Source organism: Ammospiza nelsoni, chromosome 10, assembly GCF_027579445.1.
Source record: "Ammospiza nelsoni isolate bAmmNel1 chromosome 10, bAmmNel1.pri, whole genome shotgun sequence".
NCBI lineage: Eukaryota > Metazoa > Chordata > Aves > Passeriformes > Passerellidae > Ammospiza > Ammospiza nelsoni.
The window spans coordinates 9,068,285-9,080,154 of record NC_080642.1 but is presented as its reverse complement, the minus strand read 5'-3'; the positions used below and the strand labels follow the sequence as shown (position 1 = coordinate 9,080,154).

Here is an 11,870-nt window from a genome sequence, read left to right as displayed (position 1 = left end):
CTGCCCTGTGCCAGCTTCCGACTGTTTGTAAATAAATCCCGTGGGACGCGTGGTGCACGCCCCAGGGCACCCAGCTCCTGCAGGAGCGAGCAAAGCCAGCCCCAGCCCCCTCCTCCCCAGTCAGGGCACAATCCACTGCAAAATGTGGGTCTCCACCATTTTTCCTCCCAGCTGCACCCAGCCACCTGGGTTTTGCCAGCCCTCTGCCTGACCAGAGCTGCCAGCCAGCAGTGCCAAGTTTGGTGAGAGCAGGCACAGGCAGCAGTGCCACACTTGTCACCCCTGCTGGAGCCCAGCCTGGCGGGGAGCAGCACCCCGTGCTGGGGCTAATAGGAAGCAATTCATCAGGCAGCACTGGGCACACTGCCCACGCACCAGGCACCGATGGATTTATCGTGCAGCACCCAGGCAATTTCCTGCCCTCCTCTAATCAATAAGGGAGGGCAGGGGGCAAGGCCAGCTTCCCCCTGCAGGTCATGATGTGTGTGGGGAAATAAAAATGCCCCAAAAAACAGGTGAGGAGACCCAGGTGTGTGGGTAAGGACCCCACCACAAATAATTTCCCCATTTTCTGCCAGCACCAGGGGATCAGCAGCCATGGGGGTGGGGGGGACTACAGATTGAAGCATCTGGATAGCCCCCATCTAACAGCACTGGGGGTACGGAGCAAGATCCAGGGTGCCATACACTGCAGCCATTAGGGCCAGCACCCGATTGCTTCCCCCACCCACCCAGCCTCACAAAGGGAGCCCAGGCCTCCAGGCTCCCCTCCCCCACCCTTTCCCATTTAATTTTTCCTAATGAAAGGCAGGAGGATGGCGGGGAGCTGGGGCACCAAGGTCGAGACTGCCTTTAATCAATCCCCGCTGCTGGCTGGGTGCCCGGAGGAGCTGGCGGAGGAGAGGACGGGGGCTGCGGCAGGGGAGGAACTACAGAGGGGGTTGCAGGGTGCAGCTAAGGGGCTCCCAGCAGACAACTGGGGCACCCAGTGCTTGCCCCCCCCAGGACCCTGCTATGCCCTACTCCAAAGAAAAGGCACCGTGAATGCACCGTGCTGCCCATCCAGCCCCAGAGCTGTGCCGGGATCCTGCCAGGGCAGCTTTAATCCTCTGCAGGAGACATCCCCGAAAATCAAACCCCCTCCCTGCACCCACCTCTCACTGTGGGGTACCCTCTTTGCCCACCAGGATGGAGACACTAGAGCCATCCTCAGGCTCAGGCTGCTAAAGGCACTGGGCAAAGGAGTGTGGAGGGTGCCGAGGGGGACCTGGGGGTCACCTAGAGCTGGGTGCTGGTGACAGCACTCACCCCGTGCACCAGCACGGTGGGGCCCAGCCCACGGGTGAGCAGCTCCAGCTGGTGCAGGTAGAGCGGGTAGAGGCTGGTGTCGGCCGGCGGCCGCGGCAAGTACAGGAAGCGCACGGCCGGCGCGGGGCTCTGCTCCAGGACCAGTTTGTTGGCGGCACGCACGTACTCATCTGACACTTGGGTGGTGTTGGTCGGGAAGTTCACAACCCCTTCCTCCTCTTCCTCCTCCTCCGCTGGCCCTCCTGAGGGTCCCTGGCAGGTTTGCCAGTGCAGGCGGGTGATGGCATCCCAGGGCACCAGCTGGATCTGGGCCTGGATGCGCAGGTCCTTGAGGAGCTGGCGCAGCTTCTCCTCCTGGGCATGGGGCATGGTGCCCGCCTCTACGCAGAGGAAGAGGCGCAGGCGGGCCCGGCGCCAGGCCCGCGCCATGTTGAGGACGCAGGCCATCTGCAGCAGGAACAGGCTGCAGGTGTCGGCATAGCGGGCACTGTCGGGCCGCAGCAGGTTGACGGGCCACACGTGGATGGTGGGCGGGGGGCTGGCGGCCCGCCGCAGCTCCCAGGCCTTGTCCAGGCTCTCCAGCTGCCGGGCCAGCAGGACATTGCGAAGCATCTTCAGGGCGTCAGCCACAATGCCCACGTACTCCCGGGCTGACAGCAGTTTGGGAGTGGCGGCTGCCCGCAGCGGGGGGAAGCCCAGGGGAACCTCCTCACGGGCGCTGGTGAAGGCGGGGTGCCGGGCCAGACCGTCCTGCGGTGCCTCGTCATCGTAGAAACCCAGCACAAGGGTGTTGGGGCGCATCCCGCCTGCCAGAGAGACCGTGCCAGCCCAGCTGAGCAGAGGCAGAGGGCTCCACCAGCCCTCCGGGCACTGCAGGTGTCAACAAGGCACAGCTTGACTTTGGCATTGCTCAGCCTGCCAATTTCAGACCCCTCAGGATCAAACCTAGAGAGCTCCATGACCTGACTTGATTTTTACACTGCCCACTCAATACCTCTTCCACTTGGCTTTGGGACTGCCCACACTGTGTGCTTCCAAACCCCTTGGCATATCTCATCCAGGTATCTTCAAGCCCCTCAACACTGCCAACAGTGATGCTTCCAAACCCCAAACTGCCTACAGCTGACCCCAGATGTACAAGACCAAATTTGGCTTGGCATCGACCATTCAGGTGCCTCCAAATTCCTTGGCACTTCTCAACCCACGGGGACAGCAGGATGTACCCTCACCCATGTCCAGACCAGGCACCACTTACCAAGGCCAGAGGTGAAGAGGAGCTGTCGGACACCGTGCCGCACTGAGGGTGCAAGGGTGAGGCTGACAAAGGCCTTGACATTCAGTTTGTCCACCAAGCTGAGCCACGAGTCCTGCTGGGGCTGCAGCGGGTCTGAGGGCAGCATGTCTGGGTGGGGGACAAAACCAGCATCAGTGGGACAGATATCCCATACTGGGGCTAACCCTGGTGTCCACCCCCGCTGCAAAACCCTGTGCCCACCCCAGCACGGGTGAGATGGAGAGGTGCTTACAGAGAGAGATATAAAATTGTATATAAATGTATAAGAAACCCCAGGCAGCCCCATCCCCACTCCCCAATTTCAGGCCATTAGTCACCACAGCAACAGCAGGGAAGGGGGAACAGAACCTGTGCATCAGCCATGTCATGTGCCAGGGAGAGCACACGTGTGCAACACACATGAGAGTGCAAACACCCACAAGGCACAGAGAGTGCAAACACCCACACACACAGCAGCAGGTGTGAGGTGAGGATGGACACAGGCACACACGTGTGCAAGTCTGTGCCAAGTGTGTGCCCACGTGTGTGCTGGGTGTGTACAGGTGCTAACCTGGCTGGCACATGCCTCATGCCAACACCGACACAGGCAGGAGCCCCATGTGCACATGTAGGGATGGACATTCATGCACATGCATGTATAAGTGTGTGTGCACAGGAGGCATGGGACAGACACAACTCACTGATGTCCCCATAGCAGCCAAGCCCAATGTGCCACACATGTGCCCAAAACACTGACATTCCTCAGCCATCAACTGGTCAGCAGTGTCAATCCAAGAAGCCCAGGAGCCCTCTGGCACCACAGCAGAGTGCAGAGGCCATTAGCACAGGAGACAGTGCAGATCCTCACCCAAGTCCTGCAGCTCCACATGGCCCAGGACATAGAGGCCGCTCTTCTTGAGGTCATTGACAAAGTCGATGAGGCGGGCGCTGCCTCGCGGGTTCTGCACCATCAGCAGCATCTGTGGGCGCCAGAACTTGACGTGGTCCTTCCGCACATCCAGCATCAGCAGGTACTTCCGCACCTGCAGGACAGAGGGAGGGAAACAGGTGAGGAAGCCTTTTTGTTTCACCACTCCACCCCCCTGGGGATGCCAGTCCTGAGGACATGCTGCCCAGGACACAGCTGAGCTGCCACGGGGACACCAGCATTCCACCCCAAGGGGACAACAAGAGGACAGCACTTACCTGATGAAAGATGAGGGCCTGGCTGATGTAGCCCCAGGTGCTGCTGGGTGAGAGGTAGTGAAGGGCAAGGAGGAGGAGGAGGAGGAAGCCCAGGCTTGCTGAGGCCGACACAGGGCTGATGAGGAACATCATGACGCAGCAGCCTGCGATGCCCAGCAGGCACGTGTGCCAGGTGAAGTACCGGAAAGTGGGCCTGCAGCAGGGAGGAGGGGACACCTGCTATCATGTGGTGCCCATGCTGCCTGTGGGAAGGGCACAGCAAGGGGAGCTGTGCCAAAGGGCCACACCACCCACCCCCAGTGATTCTGCTGTGCCAGCCCAGGGCATGTGGGGCACCTATGCACCTGGAGGAGAAGTTATGGAGGGGAGATGGTATCTCCCAGGGCAGTGGGCAGCCTGTTGCTGCCAGCCCTAGGCAGACAGGGCAATGATGGCCATGGGACTGGCAGTGTCCTGGAACACCCAGGTAGTAATGGGCAGTGCATGGCAGCGCTGCCAGCTATGGTGCCCGCTCATTCTGGTGCAGGGAGGCAGAGGCGGGGAGGCAAGAAGCTGTTATTTTCTCTAATTGCTGTTTTTCCTGAAAGGTAATTAAAATCCTTTTCCGCTGTGCTTGATGCAGACCTCAGTGAGGGGAGGGGGGAGGCACCAGATGTGGGGTGGGTGAGGGGCCTGTTGCTACCCGTCCCAGCAGGCTCCCCCGAGGCACTGATCCTGCCCCATTCCGTGCCAAGTCAAGGAAGCAGCTGGGCAGGGCAGATGGGGGCCAAGCCACAGCCTGGCACAGGCATCAGCTCTCCTTTGGGAATGGGGCCTCTGGGGGACTCCCAGACAGTGCCACCCAGCCCTACTTGTGCAACACCTCTGCCCACCTGGGGGACTCTCCCTGCTGTGGAGTCAGCAGCCTGCACTGGGGGCAGTGGGCATCACCCAGGAGGGAGATCAGGCTCCCCCGGCCATTCCCAGCACCCCAGATCTGGGCAGCCCCACGAGCCCAGCCTCACACCAGGGTACCCCACACCTTGTACCACAGGCTGGGCCTGCCTGCTACACATACTCCTTCTTCCTGGAAGATATTTTCTCCTCCTCCCACCCAGAATCCTCCTTCCACCCTCCCCCTTCTCCGTTAGTTTAATTAGCGCTAATGGAAAGTGGGCTCCATCACTGCTTGGCAAACTGCCCGGGGGATGCCGGCCGGGCCCAGGCTATAAATTACCTCTGGAAGCCTGAGGGGAGGGGGCGGGTGGTACCCATGGTGCTGGATTTATCCATATCCACTCAGCAAAGCAGTGCCAGTGCACAAGAACTGTGCCAAGCCACTGCCATTCCAGGACCTGTCCCCTTCTCTCCCCAAGGATAGGGGTGTCTTTGTCCCTCTAATTCCCAGGAGAGGGGAGTTCAGCATCTCTGCCCACCATCTCATCATAAATCTCAGGCACAGGGGCGGCAGGGGAAACACAGACAGAAGAATGGAGGGATGGGTGCCTGCCAAACATTTCAGCACAGCCTCTCTCCCCTGTGGCAGTGGGTACCTGAAGTTGGGGGCCGAGGCCCATTCCAGTGCCAGGCAGGCCAGGTTGACAGTGGCATAAACCAGGAGGAAGAAGATTGTCACGACACTTGCAATGGTGTTGAGCTTCCCAGAAAAGAGCACAAGCTGCAGAGAGCACAGGGTGAATGCATACCCTGGGATGGCACATCAGGCATGTGCCCAAGCTACCCCTGTCCACTTGGGGTGTATCCCAGGGGTATGATGGGTAAGGGTACAGACAGGAGTCCCTTTTCCTTTTTGTGATTTATCCTTAATTTATGGGATACCTCCTGCCTCAGGGAGGGAAGGGCACAACTTCAGTAGTACACCCAGGGGGGCTGGGAGAGGAATTCCACAGGGCAAGGGGACATGCCAGGCTCCACAACACCCAGCCCGGGTAACAACCAACCTTCACCCACCAAGGCCAGGAAAGAAGCATGGCTGACAAACTCACCTGCACCACCAGCCAGGAGAGGATCACTGCCATCACTGGGTTCCCACTGGCAGATGTCTTCTTGGCCAGTGCCAGTGCCTGGCCTGCAAGGCAGAGCAGGGAGGCTGGGCTGGGACACCCCAGTAGGCAGCCACAGGTTCAACCACCAGCCAGAGTCCCATCCCCACCCTGAGTGCTGGGGCGGGGGCAAATTCCAGGACATGCAGGTGACCCAAATGGGCACACACCAGCCCACAAACCATCACCTCCACACCAAGAAGGGAGTTCCCTGCTGTCAGGGCTGGTCCCTAGCAGGGACAACCTGCTGAGGGGGCTCCAACGAGTGCCAGGGCATTCTGGCCACTCACCAAAGAGATCATCCCGGGCCAGGGCGTACAGGATGCGGGATGCCCCGATGAGGTTGCTCATGGCTGCAGAGAGAGTGGCAGCATAGATGCCCACAGTGACCAGCGGTGGGAAGATACTGATGTCACGCAAGAAGCCATAGTCTTTCTGCAGGAGGGTCCTGGAGAGGGACACACACACACTGGCATCTGTCTCAGCCCAGGCCAGCCTGCCATGGCACCAGGCACACCCTGGCAGGCGGAGAGGTGGCCATACCTGTTGCAGGTGGCACACATGAGGAAAGCCAGCAGGTTGTAGACGAGGTAGGTGAAGAGCACAGCAGAGATGGTGCCCCGTGGGATGGAATAGCTTGGGCGCTTCAGGTCCCCTGTGGGCAGGAGCAGGCAGCATTAGTGCCCACAGGCACAGCACACCCCTCATCTCTCCCAGTTCCTGTTCCTCGTGCCACCGTGCCAGGCACCTCCTGTCCATACCTGACATGTTGGAGCCTGCCATGATGCCAGTGCAGCCGTTGAACATCACTGCAAACACGGAGCTGAAGCTCATCATCTGCCCGGTGGTGTAGTCCACATCATACTTACCTGCAGGACACACAGACAGAAGCTGTGACAGGCTGTCCAGGGTGGCACAGCCCCGCCACAGGCCCACTCCTCCATGTCCCCACACATAACCTCCAAGAGAAACCACCCCACAGCACCTGCTTTGTGCCCACCAGCTGCCCCCATCCTCGAGCAAGCCCCATGTGATGTGGCAGTGCCAGTGGGCACGGCAGGCAGGAGGGAGAAGCCTCTCCTCACCGCCCAGGTTGTCTCGCAGAGTGCTGAGGGAGAAGCCAGTGAAGGAGCCATTATCAGTCTCAGTGCCATTGCTGTCGGGCAGGCGGATGGGCACCTTCAGGGGCCGTGTGGCAAAGAAGCTGACAAGGATGGTGCCCAAGACAGCTGCAACGATGAGGAAGATGAGGAACGTGGCCTTGGCATAGATGGAGGCACCCACGAGGCACACAAGGAGGCAGAGCGCCAGCAGCACGGTGCCGTAGAGCAGCTCGAACCAGTAGCTCTGGGGCAGGACGTGGACACCTGTGCCCGCTTCTTGCCCTGCGCAGAGACAAGTCAGGATCAGCCAAGCTCAGAGGGGGCATCACAGGGAGCTGAGAGCTACTAGCATTGTGTCAAGCATGATAGGCACCAACTCACTGGCCAGAGGGCTGGGTGAGCCATGCCGGCTCTGCTGGGCATGGTGCTTGGCATGCCTGGCACAGCACTAGGGCTGCTCAGGTAAGGGATACCTGCTGTCCCCTGCCACCACGCAGGGTGGTACTCACCAGGCGGGATCCCAAAGCTGTCCACCACTGCCTCCACCAGCCCCAGCACATAGAGGGCACTGCCACACACATTGGCCAGAAAAAACATGATCCCGATGCTGCCGCCAAACTCCGGGCCCAAGGCACGGCTGATCATATCTTGCTCGCGTCAAGGGAAGATGTCAGCAGCACAAACCACCATCAGATGCTCCCTACCCTCTCTCCCAGGCCAACAGGGTCCCAGCCTCAGCATGGCACCCCAAGGCCACTGGGTAGTCACTCAGCTTTGTCCCACATGTACTGTCCCAGCAGCACCCACAGCAAAGGATACAGTAGGCTCCTCCAGCATCCAGTGCCCCGTTGGTGGCAATGGCACACACAGACAGCACCGTCATGCCAATGATGAAATATGCCACTGCGAACATGGCCAGAGCCTGGTACAGCCCAGCATGACCCACCACGAACCCTGCCAAGGATGGGAGAGGCCAGCGTGCCCATTAGCTGAGCATGGACAACCTGCAGGACAGAGTCCCTGGCACTGCCACCACACAGACCTCACCCCACTGAGGAACGTGGCCACTCCCATCCCTGTGCCCACACCTTCCCCCAGGACCTGCCAGCCCCCTTCCATCCAGGATGAGGATGCTTCCACCTCCCACCCACAGCAGCCCACACCAGTGTCTCCCTCTTTCAGGGTATTTCCATTTTCCACCCGTGTCCGGCCCAGGTGTGCCCAAAAACCAAACAAACACGGAAGGGGCTCTGCTGCTGGGACCCCCGTGCCCTGCTGCCACCCTTGTTCCCCAGAGTGGGGAGTCAGGAGCTCCCCACAGGGATCCCCTTGCTGCCTGCTTGCCTACAGCACAGCAGGAAGTAGAAGCAGTCCGGGTGTCCCTGCCAGCCACGGCACCGCTCCCAGTGGGGCGGGTGGGTGTTCCCGCAGAGAGGGGCCCAGAGTCCCTCCGGCCCTGCCCGGGGTGACGGCAGCGATCCCGGTGGAGCGATCCCGGCTGGCGACACTGCGGGCGGGAAGGGGCTGCCCGCGGCTGTGGGCGCTGCCCTATCTCAGCCACAGGCCAGGCCGCGGATGTGCCCGCGGGAGACGCGAGGGGGGTGACCGGGGCACCGGCACCGCAAGGAGCCCTCGGGGCGACACGCTGGCTTTGAGGGCACCCGCTGCGGTCCCCAGACAGCCGGAGGGCATCCGAGTGCCACATGTAAGGGGGGTGGGGGTGTGGTGGAAATAAAGGGATGCCCCAAAAGCACTGCGGGTCTAAGCAGGAGGGGCTGCTAACCCAGGAGATGTGGGGAGCATGTGAGGGTGTGGGGGAAGCGGGGAGCCGACCGGGAGAGCCTTGGCTCCCCAGAGTGGGAAAGTTCCTCTTCCTGGCAGCTTTCCTTCCCCTCCACCCGCACCTCCCCTAGAGCCCCGCGGTGCCCGGGGTAACACAGCCCCGGGCGGGGGCCAGGTCAGGCAGGGAGAGGCCGGTGCCCGCTGTGGGGCTGGGGGAGGCAGAGCCTGTACGAAGTCCCCAGGCAGGGGAGTGGGAAAGGGGTGAACGATGACAGGGGTGATGGCCCATGCCCCCATCCTGGGGGCCTCCCAGACAGGGGAATGGTCTCAAGGTCCCCATGGCCCGGCAGGGCCCCCCGGGCACGCCGCCAACTCCCGCCCTGGGCTTTCCGTGGGCGGAAAGAGAAAGAGGAAAAGCTTTTCCCGTTCCCGGACCAGAGCAAACACTGCCCGCCCCGCCTGCCCCGGGCCATGCTGGGGCACCCACCCCTTCAGGCCCCACAAAAGGCTGCCAGCTGCCCCAGCCCATGCCCATCCTGCCCCCTTCGTCTCCCAGGGGTCACAGTAACAGACTCATAACCAAACTGGGGGCAGACTGGGAAACAATGCGTGCCCTTTGCACACGCACACAGGGGAAGCTGAGAATCTGCTGGGGGACACTAGGGTTCTGCCCTTGGGACACTGGATGGGATGAGGGAGAGAACTGGGGTGCTGGAGCCTGGCGCTGCAGGATGCCTGGGAAGCAGCAGGATCCCAGCACTAGGGGACAGGTGGACATTAAGGCACTGGAATCCCGTTTAGGGGAAGACACAGGGTTCTACTCCCCGAACATCAGGGTTTTGAACTAGGGTCCCTTACGCAGGTCCCTAAGGTCCTAATTGGGTTTCTGTAGTGCAGGTTCCTGTCCCGAGCCCCTAGCCTAATGGGGTCAGGTGGGGACACAGCACCGGGACCCCAGCACGGTCTGGAATCGAGCAGGCAGGGGAAAGGCACGGGGACCGCAAACTGTGGGCACTGGGGTACGCACTGGAGGGGAGTACTGGGACTGCAGCAGAGACGCAGGCCCAGGAGAGGGCACTGGGAGGGCACTGGCACCCAGACTGGGTGGCTCGGGGCTCCAGAGGCGGGGGCCCCGAGACTAGACGGTGGCCGGACTGGGGGTACCAGGCAGAGCTGGTGACTCTCGAGGGTCCCCGGGCCGCGGCCGGGAGCGGGGGGTGCCCCGGGGGCGGCGGCACTCACCGAGGCGCAGGAAGAGGACGACGCTGAACATGGAGAGCAGCGTGGGCACCACAACGCCCAGGAATGTGGGCAGCTTGCGGGGAGCGGCGGCGGCCCGGCCGCGCTCCCGGCCCCGCTCCTCCTCGGCCGAGCCGCCACACAGGCGGTACGTGAGCAGCGCGCTCCGCTCCGAGCTCGCCATGGCCCGGCCCGGCCCGGCTCGGGCCCCGCCGATCCCGAAAAGCGTCCGGTCCCGGTCCCGGCCCCAGCCCCCGCCCCGGCAGCCCCGCCCGCCGACCCGGTCCCGACCCGCCGGGCCCCGCCCCACACACGGCCCCGCCCACGACCCGCCGCTCAGGCCACGCCTCCGACCGCGCCCCTCGATAGGCCCCGCCCCGTGCTAGCCCACCATTGAGGCCCCGCCCCACCGTGCACTCTACCCACGCCCCTTTAGTGGCCCCGCCCACAGCCCCCCGCTCTTGTCACCTGTCCTCCGTCCCAAAATGCTCTTCCATAGTGGTCCCCTCCACCGCCCCCCCAAGCCACACCCCAACACCCCCACAGTGACTTCCTCCCCAGCCTGGGTCACTCTACACCCCCAACTCTCGGCCCTTCCGGGGTCTCCCCACTCTGGTCCCCGGCACTGTCCCCCCACTCGCGTCCTCCGAACTCGCCCCACTCCTCTCGCACCCCAAAACCCGCCCCTGCGTCGCCACGCGCCCCCTACCCCCGACCCCCCAGTGGCCAACACCTGATACCGGCTCATGTAGCCCCGGGCCCTCCCGGGAGCTCCGGTACAGCTCCCGCCCATGTCCGCCCACCCGCCCCGCGGCGCTGCCGGCCGGGCTCGGCTGCCCGCGCCAATTACCGGACAACTGGGGCCCCGGGGGCACTGTCCCCCCCTGCCCGCTGCCTGGGCTGGGATCTGCCCGGGCCCCGGGGTCCCACTGCCGCCGCCGCCCGGGGCGGCCGAGCGCCTCGCCAATTAGGTTAATGCGGTTGGCACCGGCACCGGGAGCGGGGGGCACGGTGCGGCCGGGGGCGAGCACCACTCCGGCCTCAAGTTCCCGCGTGGGCGCCGATTGCGGTCAGCGGATCGATTGGATCCCCGCGTGTCGCTGGTGGGGGGATCCGTGCGGGGACACCGGGACGGGGCGGCAGAGCGCGCCCCTGAGAGCCGCGGGGCTGTGTCCCCCCACTCGGCCCCGCCGTCCCCCGTGGGGCGGAGGCACAGCGTGCCCCCGCGGCCGAGGTGGGAGCCCGCGCGGCCGGGGCTTTCATCTGCGGCGGGCCTGTCGCCGTGCCAGCCGCGGGCAGCCCGTGCCTTTGATGTGCCACTGAAGCGGCATTGTCCGCGCCCCGCTGGCACCATCGCGGCCGGGAGGACCAGGGGGAGCGCGGGCACGGAGCCGCTCCTGCCCCTAATGGGGACGAATATCCGCAGGACTCGAAATAGGGATGGGGACAGGGGCACCTGCTGCACTTACTGGGGGCAGAGATTTGAGCACGGGCACCCCCTGTTCCCCAGAGGACATGAGGGCACGGACACCCCCTACCCCTAGCAAACACAGATCTCTGGACACAGGCACCCATCTCTGCCCCCTAGCAAAGATGGGCCGCCCACAAATGGACATGGGACCCAGGAACCTCAGTTCCTTTTACAGGGACAGAGTTGGGGGCATGGGCATCTGTTGCACCCCAAAGTGATGGAAATGCAGCTGCACTTTAACCAAAGGAGCTGAGGCTGGGCTCCTGAGCACAGGAGGGTGGCAACTGGGGCAAGGCAGTGGCATCCCAAAATGTGGTGCCAGTGCCCAGCCGAGCGGGGGGCACTTAGCAGACTGTCCCGCTGGGCCGGTGAGTGTTGCCCTCCCATCCCTGGGGCCAAAGCTGCCCCCAACCCGGGCCCGCTGCTGAAAAAGAGAACAAGCAAGA

The 11,870-nt window shown here is 63.0% G+C and overlaps 1 protein-coding gene across 1 annotated transcript; it reads right to left on the bottom strand.

The window, feature by feature from the left end:
• Window positions 1-542: 542 nt before the first annotated feature.
• On the bottom strand, window positions 543-10,192 carry SLC12A9 (solute carrier family 12 member 9). The gene is made up of 13 exons (XM_059479683.1): window positions 9,957-10,192; window positions 7,752-7,886; window positions 7,442-7,579; window positions 6,915-7,214; window positions 6,591-6,698; window positions 6,373-6,484; window positions 6,120-6,277; window positions 5,773-5,855; window positions 5,320-5,444; window positions 3,788-3,980; window positions 3,450-3,624; window positions 2,564-2,710; window positions 543-2,114 (listed from the first exon to the last, which is right to left on the bottom strand). The coding sequence occupies exons 1-13, from the start codon at window positions 10,135-10,137 to the stop codon at window positions 1,279-1,281; spliced, it is 2,691 nt and encodes an 896-aa protein (XP_059335666.1). The 5' UTR covers window positions 10,138-10,192; the 3' UTR covers window positions 543-1,278.
• Window positions 10,193-11,870: the final 1,678 nt, after the last annotated feature.

What these genes read in the sequence shown, in the direction of transcription:
- SLC12A9 (XM_059479683.1), bottom strand. Translation starts at nt 10,137, where the DNA reads ATGGCGAGCTCGGAGCGGAGCGCGCTGCTCACGTACCGCCTGTGTGGC. An exon ending in ATGTGTGCCACCTGCAACAG is followed by an intron (nt 6,278 to 6,372) that starts GTATGGCCACCT and finishes GTCCCTCTCCAG; the next exon opens with GACCCTCCTGCAGAAAGACT. An exon ending in TCTCCTGGCTGGTGGTGCAG is followed by an intron (nt 5,445 to 5,772) that starts GTGAGTTTGTCA and finishes TGCTCTCTGCAG; the next exon opens with CTTGTGCTCTTTTCTGGGAA.